This window comes from Pelophylax lessonae, assembly GCF_965119305.1.
Source record: "Pelophylax lessonae genome assembly, chromosome: 1".
In the NCBI taxonomy this organism is placed as follows: Eukaryota; Metazoa; Chordata; class Amphibia; order Anura; family Ranidae; genus Pelophylax; species Pelophylax lessonae.
Window position 1 is genome coordinate 129,393,265 of NC_138768.1, and position 14,021 is coordinate 129,407,285.

Below are 14,021 nucleotides of genomic sequence, written 5' to 3' on the forward strand. Positions count from 1 at the left end.
GCATGATCCTCTTCATCAGAAGAACTAACTAACGCTGACAAAAATAACAGCTAAGTAAAAGGTAGAGAGAAAACTCAAACAAAATTTCAAAAAGAAGAAAGAGTCTGGGGCAGAAAGCCCCAGCACAGAGAAAGCCAGCCAATCCTGACAAGCTAGACATTAAAACTGAGATATGGTTGCAGGAAGTAGGAGGGTATTGACTGAGGGGACCACCCCTTGAGGGTGGGATATGTTAAAAGCTTTAATGTTAACATATTCTGTTGCCTAGCTACTCCTTCGGAGCAAAGTCTAATACCCCATATGTGACGAATATGAAGAGGCGGCGACTGTCGGAGGACGTAAGAGAAATAGGGTTTCCATCCGTCCGAAATTCACAGACAGTATCGGATCGGATAGGAGCGGGTGTCATTGGCCCTCTCCAAAGGGCTGCATTGAGCATCCGATCCGGTCCACCTGAAAAACTGACAGGCGGACTGGATCGGAAAGCCCGCCTGAAAGGGGCCTAAGAAAAAGCTGAGTTATACTTACTGGTAACTCCTTTTCTAGTAGTCTTCCAGGACAGCCCATGAGACCTTAGGGCTCCTCCCCCAGGGACAGGAAACACATTCCAAAATTTAAATAAAAAGGCGGTCCCTTAGTCCTCACCTTCAGTATTTCATGAGAACCGTAGGACATTCTGTAAAACATACATATATAGATATATATATATACACACATATCATTACATAATATCAGATAAACCGGGTGGGAATCCGGCTGTCCTGGAAGACTACTAGAAAAGGAGTCACCAGTAAGTATAACTCAGCTTTTCTCAGAATCGTCTTCCAGGACAGCCCATGAGACGATGAGCAAGAACTTACTATTCTAGGGAGGGACTACTGCCTGGAGCACCTTTCGACCAAATGCCTGTTCCAGAGAAGAGAGGAGGTCCAGGCGATAGTGTCTAACAAAGGTCGAAAAGTTAGACCAGGTAGCTGCCTTACAGATCTGGTCTGGTGAGGCACCGGCCCTTTCAGCCCAGGACGTGGACAAAGCTCTAGTAGAGTGTGCTTTAATGAAAGGTGGAGTTACCTTCTTTACTAGATAGGCTTCTGTGATAGCCTGTTTTATCCATCTAGCTAAGGTTGCCTTAGAAGCTTTTTCCCCTTTATGGGAGCCGGAAAACTGTATAAATAAAGTATCACTTTTCCTGAAGGTTTTAGTCACCTCCAGGTATCTCAGAAGGGCTCTTCTGACATCTAAACAACTAAATTCTTTTTCTTTATCGTTGTTCGGGAAATTGCAAAAGGAAGGAAGAACTATGTCCTGAGTCCTATGAAAAGAGGAGACTATCTTGGGCAAAAATCCTGGATCTGTTTTTAGCACAATCCTGTCGTCAAAGATCCTGAGAAAAGGTTCTCTGATTGAGAGAGCCTGTAATTCGCTAACCCTTCTAGCTGAAGTTATAGCTACTAAAAATAAAGTCTTTAGGGTGAGCATTTTTGCTGACAAATCTTCCAAGGGTTCAAATGGACTGGTTACCATAACCTGAAGTACCAGGGATAGATTCCAAGCTGGACACGTTTTAATCACGGTCGGCTTTGTCCGGGCAATTGCTCTGAAAAAATTATTCACATTTGGGTCTTCTCTAAGGGAAAATTGAAGAAAAACACTAAGGGCGGCAGCCTGTACCTTCAAAGTTCCAAGGGAGAGACCTTTGTCTATCCCTTCTTGAAAGAAATCTAAGATAGTTGGTATATCTGGGGAATGTCTCTGATTCTCCATCATCCAAAAATGAAATTTCTTCCAAATTTTTGCATACATTTTCCTAGTGACCGGTTTTCGACAGCTGGTCAATGTTTGGATGACTTTGACTGAGAACCCCTGAGAGCCTAGTATTTGTTCCTCAGATACCAGGCCGTCAGGTTTAGAGTCCTGATGAATGGATGGACCACTGGACCTTGTGTTAATAGATCCGGTCTCCAGGGTAAGGTCATTGGAGGTTTTGCTGCTAGAGCCTGAAGGCGTGCAAACCATGGCCTCTTGGGCCAGTATGGGGTTATCAGGATCATCTCTGTGTCTTCCTGGATGAATTTCTGAAGAAACTGTGGGATCAATCTGACCGGAGGGAATGCGTAACAGAGTCTGACTTTCCAGGGGTGGGCAAAGGCGTTGATGCCTAACGCCTGATCCCCCTGGGTTATAGAAAAAAAAAATTCTGTTTTCCTGTTTGCCTGGGTAGCAAATAGGTCCACTACTGGAAGACCCCATGAGGTTGTGATCTTTATAAATACCTCTGGGTTGAGGGACCAATTGTCCTGATTCACCTGGTGGCGGCTGAGATGGTCTGCCAGATAATTCTGCGTCCCTTTCAGGTGGATAGCCGAAATGGATGTTAGATTCCGTTCGGCCCAGACAAAGATTTTCTGTGCTATGGCTTGAAGACCCTGACTTCGAGTACCTCCCTGCTTGTTCAGGTACGCTACAGTTGCTATATTGTCTGACCGGATCTGTAGATGTCTTCCCTCTACCTCTACCTGAAAAAACTCTAAGGCCTTTTGGACCGCCATAAGTTCTTTTTGGTTTGATGAAGTCTTTATTTGTGATGGGGACCATGTTCCCTGCGCCCATTTGTTCTGCAGATATGCCCCCCATCCGGAAGCGCTTGCATCCGTGGTGATCCTCTGTGACACCTGGATGAACCAGCTTAGCCCTTTTGATAGGTGAAGAGAGGATCTCCACCACCAAAGAGTTCTTTTTATCTTGGTGGGAATCCTTACTTTTTGTTCCAAGGAACTTGGCCGTCCATCCCAACTCTTTAGAAAGAATTTTTGGAGTGGACGTTGTTGGAACCGTGCCCAGGGGACTGCTGGGAAACAGGAGGTCATCAAGCCTATTACCCTTGTGATGTCCCTCAGAGAGACCCATAAATTGGTCTGTAAGGAGGCTATCATCTGGTTCATCTTCTCCATCTTGGACTGAGGGAGGAAGATCATCTGATCTCGGGAGGAAATCTCGTATCCGAGGTAAGTTACCCTTTGCGAGGGTATCAGGCAAGACTTTTGCCTGTTGATAATCCAGCCTAGAGAAGTTAAGAATTCCTGAACTATTAGGAGGTCTGCTTTCAGCTTCTGGTATGATTCTGCCACTACCAAGATGTCGTCCAAGTAGGGGGTGATCATGATGGATCTTAGTCTTAGGGGGGCTAGTGCCTCCCCTAGGACTTTGGTAAAGATCCGTGGGGCTGAGGATAGCCCAAAGGGCAGTGCCTGGAATTGGAAGTTTTTGACTTCTAGTCCTATCCTTACTGCTGGTCTCAAGAATTTCTGGTAGGATTTGTGTATTGGGATGTGAAAATACGCATCTTTCAGATCCAGGGTTGCCATGAAACACCCTGGGTACAATAGGTTCCCTATGGAGTATATTGATTCCATGCGAAAGCGTTTGTATGCTATAGACAGATTCAGATTCCTTAAGTTCAGGATCAGCCGATGACTTCCCGAAGGTTTCCGAATCACAAAGATGTGAGAATAAAACCCTGTTCCCTGTTCTTCTTTGGGGACTGGGATTATCACCTCTTGGTCTAATAGGTCCCCTAATTGGAGACTCAGGGCGGTGGCCTTGGCTGGATCCCTGGGCAGACTTGTAATCAGGGTTCTTTCTGGAGGTTGGTGACAAAACTCCAGTTTGTGCCCTTTGCCTATCAGGTCCAGAATAAAGGGGCTGGAAGTAATTCCCTTCCATTGTGGGAGGAAGGCCCCTAATCTCCCTCCCACCCTGAGAAGGGAGTCATTGGGGCTTGTTGGGGCGTTGAGGAGTGTTAAACAGGATGTTACCCCTCCCCCTACCTTTATGCCCAGTCCAGTGCTTTTTGAAAGCTTGCTGGGTCTCGTTGGATCTCTGCGGTTTGCCCCTGCCACGAAAATTCTTTGGGGCATAGGGGTACTTTTTCTTTTCTGGGAATCCCTTCTTTTTATATGCTGTACGCTCCAGAGCCTCTGATAGGCCTGGGCCAAAGAGGTGGTCGCCTGTGAAGGGAAGACCACAGAGGCGTGATTTAGAAGTGAGATCCCCTGACCATGTCTTGAGCCATAGGCTTCGTCTAGCTGTGTTAGCCAAGGCTGAGGTTCTTGCCGCCATTCTTACAGCTTCAGCTGAAGAATCCGCTAAGAATCCTACTGCCTGGAATAAGAGTGGAAATGACTTGTTAATCTGTTCTCTTGAAGTTCCGGCAGATAAGTGTGTTTGGATCTGGGATAGCCATAACTCTAGGTGTCTGGCTATGCAGGTGGATGCCAGGGCCGGTTTTAAACTCATAATAGAGGCTTCCCAAACCCTACGTAAAGTGGTGTCGGTTTTCTTATCCATAGGGTCTTTTAGTGACCCTGAATCCTCAAATGCTAAGTTAGTTCCCTTTGATACTCTGGCAAGAGAAGCATCCAGCTTGGGGATTTTGTTCCAGGGCTGCTCCTTACTGTCGTCGAATGGATACCTTCTTTTTAGGTTTCTTGGAAAGAAAGGTTTTTTTATCAGGTGAATTCCATTCCTGTTTAATCGTATCCAACAGGGAGCTATGCACAGGGAACACTCTAGCCTGCTTTTTATGACTGGCGTACATCAGGTCATGTTTAGACAGCTGCACTTTTTCCTCCTCAATATCTAGAGTGACATAAACCGCTTTGAGTAGGTCATCCACATCCTCCAAGCTCAGTTTAAAGTTGGAGTTACCATGGGGATCATGTTCTTTAGGTTCCTCCTCTGACCCTGATCCCTCCACAGAGGAGTGGGAAGATGATACTTCCTCCTCAAAACCTAATGATGGTTTGGTCAGGGATGCAGGGACCTGAACTGAGGTGGGAACCTGGGATGGTGCCTGCATTTTTTCCATGAGAGTTCTGAATGAACTGAACGTGTTTGTTAGTTCATCTCTCACTGAAGACAGCATTTTCTGGGTAGAGACTGTAGGGTCATCTCTGACCAGATTTTCTATGCATGCCCGGCACACTGTTTTGTTCCAAGAGGAACTCAATTTTGCTCCGCATACAGCACATTTCTTTTTGGGGGGCTGAGGTGGGTTTTTGTCCTGAGCCTTGGTCTATAAGATAAAAGACAAAAATTTACAGTTTTAATTTAGGGATACTGTGCCCCCCCCCCTCCTCCCGCTTTTCCCTTTCCACCTCGTGGACAGAAAAGAGGGAATGGTGCTCTATTTACCCCCGCCCTTACAGACATATAGAGAAAAGGGGGGAAACCGGAGTTCCTAACAGGTACCTGCAAATAGGGTGTACATTCCCCCTTGCTTACCTGAGAGGTGCCGATGCCAGAGCCGACTTCCGCCGCCTGTGCGGTTGCTGCCGTGGTGTCCATCGCTCTGTATGGTGGTCCCAGCAACTGCTGTTTCCCCTAACATTGGTCGCCCATTTGAACTCTCTGTTCGCGCCTTCGGAAACTGGAACGAGGGTTTCCGGCGCCCGCGGATGTCGTCACTGCGCCGGAAGTGACACTGTCACTTCCTGTGAGGCCAGAGTGGACGCGCCTGAGTTCCGCCCCCTCCGTTTTTGGCGCCAACTTCAAAATTACTTTCGAAGTCGGCGGTTCACGGGTACACAGCCCTGCTGCTCCAAGGAACCTGCCGACCAACGGAGCGGACTCCCCAGCGTTCCACCAGACGACACCCGAGGTCCTGCCGAGAGGCGAAGAGAGCAGGAGACAGCGGTCAGCCCCTATTGCGGCACTAAGGGGTACCGCTTTGGGCAAGAGGAGATGCATCCCCCAAGTCTTTCCATGGACAGTCCAGGAGACCGGGAGCTTCAGTTCCAGGAACATGTTACCCCCTGTCCGGAGGAAACACTAAATACTGAAGGTGAGGACTAAGGGACCGCCTTTTTATTTAAATTTTGGAATGTGTTTCCTGTCCCTGGGGGAGGAGCCCTAAGGTCTCATGGGCTGTCCTGGAAGACGATTCTGAGAAAACATGTTCGTTATTTTTTTTTTTTTATAAAAAAACAAGACTTTACAATCACTTTAATCTGGAGCTCCTCCCCATTGTTCCTCCTCTTCATGACAAGATGTCCTTAGTCCTCCAGCCTGAATGACTCCCAGCATCACTCACCCAGATGAATGAAGACATACTGTGAATGCAGTCTGTTTGGACTTGCCCCAGTAGGAGGCATCACTGTAGCGCCCTTCATTCACAGTATACTGAAAAAGGGTGGTGCCCACCTCATCCACAAGGAGAAACAGCCAGCCTGCAGAAAAGGCAAAGAGGAATAAAAACCTGCAATGTCATGGTCTGACAACCCTGAAGACATCTGGAAAGAAAAAAAGACACACTACACGAGGGGGTTAAGGAAGAGGATGCATGGTGCATTGAGTTGGGCTTTATGAACTGATTGTAACCAAAATGTATTCAATTATCAGCTATTTATCTGTAATGGACATGGTATTTGGATGATTCCTAACTGTATTATTTAATATGAATTATTAATAAAATACCTTTGTTATTTCATTGATGATTTCTTGATACTTGTTCTCCTCAGACACTAGCCCTGCTTGTTCTAATGTCCGCAGATTCCGCAGAATTTTCCTCTTTTTCTGTTCCAGGGGAAGCTGGCCATCTTCAAACACAGACTGACTCCTCTTCATTTTATCAGGAGTCTTGGCATCAAGTGCAGCTCGTTTCTCAATGACTTTTAAGTGTTCATTTTCCTGAAAATAGATCACATTTGTTAACAAATTACCTACTACAGAAAGGAATCATTCTGGAAGCCAGAGTGGGGGTTTATAAATGTTTAACACCAACATACCCAACATGGAAGAACAACCAACCTCTACCAACATGGAAGAACAACCAACCTCTAAAGCCAGCCATAGATGGATTGAATCTGGGCCGGTTCAGTCGGGACCGGGCGAGATTTGAGCCATGTATGGGCAGGTTGAATCTACCAAAGTCGATCCATCGATTGAATTTGGTACAACCAGAATGTCGGATTTTTAGCATGCAATTATTGCCAGCAGCTATATGACACCTACCCCCACACCCCAGAACATAATGGGTCTCTGAATTGAGGGATGCACATATCATCCAGTTAAAAGTCGAATTCCAGGTTTACTTTGACGTGAAATAGTTTCTTTCGGGCAAGCTGGTCCAAACAAACTATTTCAATTACTAACTGATGCAGCCGCTGTGTAAGGCTGTACTATACTGTTGTAGCATCTGCTACATATATTAAGCAGTGCTGTGTTCCACAGCAGTAAGCGAGATTTCCCCTCTGCTGCCAGAACTAAGTTAAATCGGTCTGAATGCTCAATGCCATTCAGGAGAAGCATTCGATTTTTATTAATTATTGCAATGTTTCCTCTGGTCGAGTTGGACGGATGGCATCCCGTGAAGTCTCCCATACTGTTGTAAGACTTTATTCTGCTATTGCTAGTTACTTTAACAAACATACAAAATATGACAAAAAATTCCCAGAGTACACCAGAAGTATTTGCATTTTACACAGCTGCCTCTCACTGTGTCAGTATACCACGTACGATGGTATATCTTGCTTGAAGACGATTACGGCCACCAGGATGATTGGAAGATCCTCGCTCTCGATTCCTCGCAGGAACTGTGGAAGAAGCCTTACCCGAGGATGAGACTGGCCTTACCGTGGCCCTTGGACGCCTGCAACGTCTGTCAGAGGAACCCTGTGACCTCACCACAAACTTCGGTATCCTCCTGTGGAGCCTAATCTGCTAAAGGAGCTGCATGTAGGACTGTGCAAACAGAATTGTCTTGAAGGTGGATACCACCAGACTCAGAACCTGTATGCGAATCGGGAGAGAGAACTATCTGTGTGACAGCAACCGGTGAATCAAGGCCTGCGATTCCTGAAATTTATCCAGAGGAAGGACCACCCTGGTCAGAATTAAAATCAGACCTAGGTAATTCAATTTCCTGGACAGTGATAGGGGGACTTTAGGTAGTTCAGACATTACCTGAACCTTTGCAGGAATTAAATCCGCTAAAGGAGACTCAGGACCTAAAATACCCTGAAAAGAACAAGCTTTGCCCACCCTTTCTCGGTACCCAAAAGAAATATTTTGCAAATCTCCTTGACACTCACAAAAGAAGTCCACGAGACCGGAAACCAGCGAAGATGTCCCCCCACCCCAATAGTGGGTGAGGGTAGACCTTCATGCTGAAGGGGTCTTGTCTGCTGGTCTGGAGAAGCTAGCTCTAGGCTTACCAGAGCAAGGTTGCTTGGAACCTCCCGGGGAAGATTTAAAAGATCTTTTTCCCTTATTCTTTGTCTCAGAAGGACAAAATAATTTTCTATTGGTTGAGAAGGAGGGCCCCCCCCTCTGCTCCTTCCCTTTCCTTGACTGTGGCAGGAAGGTACTCCCCCCACCCTGGCCCATTCAGTTAGGGTCTGAGACACCAGGGCTGAGGCAAAGATTGGCCGCAACGACGAACCAGCCATCGTAAACATGCTGCTTGCCACAGCCTCCGCTTTCCTGTCAGCCGGGTCCTTAAAGGACGGGGATTCCTCTACTGGGATCATGATTGCTTTATTCAATCTGGAAACAGGAGGGTTCACCACTGGTGGACTAGTCCACCTTTTTAAAAGGGACTCCTAAAAAGGGTTATGTACAGCAAAACAACTGGGGACCAAAAACTGTAACTTTGGTTGTTCCCATTCCTTACAGGAAAACCTGTCAAAATAAGGCACATAAGGAAACACCTTTGGAGTGCGAGGTGACTTATGCGTACCAAACGACACAGTCACGTCTGTGGCTACATCAGCCGCATCGTCCATTTTTAAAGTCACACACTGCAGTGTTAAGTGCGTCTACCAGCGCATTTCAATCGCTGCTGCGACCATAGAGGAATCATCCTCACTATCAGATGGATCTGGGGGTGTGATATTAAGTCCCCCCTGGATGTCCACGGCGGCATCAGGCTCAAATTCAGATGAGTCAGACTGAGCAGGGGAAGGCGGGGGACACTTCCTTCTGGGCCTTTGCCCACATGCCACTTCTGCCCGGTACACTAAGGACTGCAAGACCGCCGTCAATGGAATTATGGCAAGCTGGGGTTCTGAGGGACCTGCCACTTCCATGAGGGGGTCAGAGGGGGAGATGTGACCCTGAGGCTCCATAAGGAAAGGAAGACCCTGCAGTACAAAAACGATCTTTTGGTACCACTAAAGGATACCAAAGGCTCAGGGTACCTATCAGCAGAGAGAGAGAGATAATAGGGACTCCCAAGGACTCTACCAACCGGAGGAGCGCCTGAGAATTCAAACCCAGCATCATCATGGGCGCCATCCCTGTTCATATGTCCCAGGCACAGGAAGAGGAAACTGAGGAGGAAGAGTAGGAGCTTCGGCATCCCCAGGAGGCTGCGGTCGTCTCCAGCGTCTCCTGGACTAAGGGGAAATGGCCCCTGTGACATCATCGGGCTACACAAACATGGCCGCCAACCGGAGAACAACCAGACTAAGGGAAAATGGCCCTGTGACATTGGGCTACATAAACATGGCCGCCAACTGGAGACCAGCCAGACTAAGGGAAAATGGCCACCATCAGTTACAAACGCTGAAGCATGCTGCTGGGGTCTTCCCTGCACCCTCTGCATGGGGACCCCCCCGAAGGTAGGACACACGTTAGGGGAGACTCCGCTGCACTGCACACTCTGCACCAGTCTCTGCACTAGGACCCACTGCACTCTACCCACACTGCAAACAGTAGGGCATGCACCTAGGGGTCTCTTGCACTGGGACCACTGCAGACTACCAGGGCGGGACACACACTATTCCAGGACCCTTACAGAATGGGGATAGTGGGGGAGACCCCAGGGGTCTCCGCTGCATTCTCTGCCCTTGTACCCCCACCAGACTCCAGGTCCAGACAGGGGGGGAAGGGAGTGGGGGAATCCCAGGTCTGACTGTCCCTGGAGGTTACCCATGTCCACCCCAAAAAAATGGCAAAAGGGGAGAGGGGGGGGGGGGTATACTGTACTTACCCTTCCATGGTGTGGGTAACGCTCCAGACAGAATCCTCGCCACCGAAAAAGGTAGGCTGTCGGCTAAGGGACCGCTGCGACTCAGGCCCAAGCCTGGTCATACGTGTCCCTGCGAGATGTTTAACTTGCAGGCGAGCCTCTGTCTACGTCGCGGCCGACCTAGTGCGCAGCTGTGGTCTGCACATGCTCGCTGGCTGGGGGGGAACAATGGATCTAGATTATCTAGCCCGTCGCCCAGCCTGGCAGTTGATTGTAGATCTCCCAAGAGAAAAAACAAAAGATGTAAGGAAGGAGAAAAAAATTGCTAGGGCAAGAGATTCCAGCTGGGAGGCTAGGTCCTTACTCCTGACTAGACAAAACTGATTACCTAGAGCAGAGAGGGAGGGCTACAAATGGCGAATGATGGGGAGTCTAGGCATGTGATTGTAATTTGCCCGGCTGTTATGAATATAGCTCATGAATCTTTTAAAATTTGTAAGCATAAAGACATCTCTGGGTGATTGCTCATATTCAGAGAATAAAAGAACAATGGTTGTGGTTGGCTGTTGTCAGAGCCAACACGTTTTTAATTTGATTCCTAAACTAACAATATATTTGGGTACTAGCGCTTTTGGGAGTTTTCTTTCTACATCTGTCATTTATCAGGTGTATAACTGCCTTGCCACTTTACAGTGATTTTTCTTCACTTTCAGGACACAACTGGAAGTGGGAGGAGATCTCTCCAAATGAAGGAAAAAAATTCTTAGACAGTTGTTACTAAAACAAGTATCCCCAATGCAAGATTTTCCTTCTATTCCTGTTTGAGTGACAACTTAAAACATTTACATTTTCTCTCATTATTGCAATAGAGTGGGTGAATGTCTGCAAGAGGGATACAGACAGCAATAAAGACCCAACAGAATTTTTTAACATGAGCATACTATAGCATATGTCCATGCAAGGACCAAGTTTGCCCACACAGGGATGCACAGGTGTTCTGTGCATGGGATGTTCACCTTAATTGGGACACAATCGCTGCTCCCAATTGGACAGCTGTAGGTGTGCAGGGACACAGCCCTGAAAGCAGATAGTGTGCATTCGGGGCCTTACACCCATAGCCACACAGCTGTCAAATAGGGAGCAGTGGCTGTGCCCCAACTGAAATGAGTGGGACTGCCTGCACTGGAATGCATGGAACACCTGTGCATCCCTCTGTGGGCAAACATGGTCCTTGAGCAGGCGTAGGCTATAGTATGCCCATGTGAACGAGGTGACAAGTGTGCAGTAGAGTAGAAAGTGTCACAGGAGAATTAACGTTTTGGCGTCTGCACTTTGACAGGATCACTTCAAGTTTGATGACAGGCCACTTTTTCAATGTGAATCCACACAATTGTATTAACATCTGAGTTTTCAGGTGCTGTCTGCTTACTACAGACTTACCTGTGGCAAAGAAGCTGGTGTTTCTAAAATCTCTAAAAGTTTTTCTCCAGGCTGTGTGCGGATTACATCAACTATCAACTTCTTTGTCCTGTGTGGGAAAATAAAGACAAATAAAATGGGCATGTCTGAATTTATCTTTGGCATAAAGCAAAACATCAATGCTGTGGCATGTGTACAGTCCCTTCCATGCTGCATTATGTTTTAGGTGGGCAGTGAGGGGGCAGTAAAACCTTGGCTCAAATGCCTATATTTACAGCTCCCTGACTGCATGTGTGAAAGAGGCCTTCTTAGATGGCAGAAGCCATTGCCTCATTTTCCACACCACTGATCAGATGTTGTCAGATGAAGAATTACTTACTTAATGCAGACCTTCTTTAGGCTCCATTTTGTTCCTAATCTATTTTTTCTTTTTCAACTTTCTTGTTTTGTATTGAATTAATTAGATCAGGATTGCTTTTGATTAAACATGTAATCTCACATTATTTTTTTTTTAATGATCAATGTATAAAAATATGCAGAGGAAAGCACATTCTTAAAACGGCTTACAAGAGAAGTATAGGTTTAAGTAAAAACAAATTATACTCACCTAGGTGGATGCTGCATCTTTCCTTCTCCAGGTCTAAGCCTGAGAAATGAGTGATCAAACACTGCTGATCACTCAGTTCCCAGTGTTCAGGCTGCAGAAAACTGGTGACTGCTAGTCTTCAGCATCTCTGCTCTGCCCCTCCAGCTCTCGCTGGAGCGCTGGGCTGTAGAGGAGGCTGTAGAGGAGGAACAGCTTGCTCAGGCTCTCAGCAGGTCCCAGGATCCGGTCAGGATCTATTCAGAGCGTGGACCGGCTCAGTGCAGTCAGACTACAGCGGGCTTTAGTGCGCTGTCGGCTAACAGGGCACAGGAGTGCAGAACAAGCTGCTTTTTTATGATCCATAGAAGGAGTACAGCCAAAAAAGCTTTGGCTATACTTCTTCTTTAACTTGGGCAGCAGCTGGCGCACTAAAAAATTCAGGACAGTGAACTTTTTTTTTTCTGAAGTCAAGGAAAACACAAAGCTATTTGTGGAAATGGAAGATAAGGAAAGATGCTCCTACACATAGCATCATCACCACCGGATAATTATGCATAGGAAAACATGTTTGCACATGTTAAACTTTTTTTTTATTTTGGCAAGCATTTTGTAGACTTTATCAAGATATGAACCTAGAAAAAAAAAATAAATCGAGCATCCAGTTTGCTTACAAAAAAAAAAAAGCTAGTCTTTTTTGCACTGGTTTAACACAACATAAAAAATTCTAAGTAATTCCATGTATATTTTTTCTGCAGATTAGCCTTGTTTAATATCCAGTGCAAGTACACTAGGTGGAAATTGCAAAAACCTAAAGAACACTGTTAAATTATGCACTGTAAAAACATTGGATCTGATTGGTCACTTTAGCTCCTTGCACTATTTTACTGAAAGGGCTCAATATTGTAAGATATAATAATAATAACACATTTGTACTAATATCAAAAGGCTTTAATTTGTCCATTCCATTTCTTACTACAAAGCAATTCTGACACTATACAATCAAAGTTGGCAAAGAATGATTTAATGCTATTCTGTAAGAGATAACTTAATAATCAGTGAGGTTTCTGATATTTATCTGTCTGAAAAAAATAGAAATAAAATGATATTGGTTCATCATGCAGGAAAATATTAGTAAAAAGGACTTCATTACCGACAGTAAATTATTTGAAAGTTTTATCTGGCAGGAGAAATTTTTATATATTGACTAAAAAGGGATTCAAAACCGAATGGAATTTGTCATGCGATAATGTAAAATTAATTTTAAAAACAAATCTTAACATATTTGAAACTGTTTTTGTGGAGGGGAAGGTCTGCCCGCACACCAGGCTTCCAGTTAGGTAGCCCCAGTGAAAGACATGTTTGAGGTAATCTAAGGCTCGGTTCACACTTATGTGATGCGGGAAGGCTGCGAATTCGCAGCCTGTTCCCGCATCGCAAACGCACCCTTGGCAGTTCACACTGCCATATGCAATACGCTGGGGGTGTCAATGTAATCTTAACGACACCCCCAGTTTGATCGCAGTTGGCACAGGATCGGATAGCACAAGTGTGAACCACTGTGCGATCCGATCCTGATGCGGCTCAAAAAAAGGGTCCTGTGCGTCTTTGCTGCGGGTGCAGTGCGAATTTAGCCATACAGAGTGTATGGCTGAATTCGCACCGCACACCCGATCGCATATAATGAAGGAGCAGTGCACTCCGATATTATATGCGATCGCCGCAGCCGCACATATGTGAACCGGCACTTATTAATGTCAGTGGGGTAAAATGCAAATAAAGTTTACCCAGTTAAATACAATAAAACATCTTTAGAAACTCTTTTTAAACATCTCTGTTACGCTGTATAGAGACCACAAAAATGATATCCCGTAACAAAATACATACTTGATCATCAGGCCTTTCATGTCTTGATCCCCACCGTCTTTTAAATCAAACTTGCTTGTTAAAGTAAGGGAAATTTCAGTTTTTGCCAGTTGACTAAGTGCATTCTCCTTATTAGGATCGTGAGAATCAACTGCACCCTCACCTGTTGGAAATCATAGGCAC

At 45.9% G+C, this 14,021-nt stretch overlaps 1 protein-coding gene across 2 annotated transcripts in view; it reads right to left on the reverse strand.

The window, feature by feature from the left end:
• LOC309561249 (ras GTPase-activating-like protein IQGAP2) overlaps window positions 1-14,021 on the reverse strand; it is a 506,552-nt gene that overhangs the window by 23,562 nt on the left and 468,969 nt on the right. For both annotated transcript variants that reach the window (XM_082265047.1, XM_082265046.1), the window contains 3 exons: window positions 13,860-14,001; window positions 11,411-11,498; window positions 6,475-6,687 (listed from right to left, as the gene is read on the reverse strand). In XM_082265047.1, coding sequence (XP_082121173.1) covers window positions 6,475-6,687; window positions 11,411-11,498; window positions 13,860-14,001 — 443 coding nt within the window. The remainder of the gene's footprint in view (window positions 1-6,474; window positions 6,688-11,410; window positions 11,499-13,859; window positions 14,002-14,021) is intronic.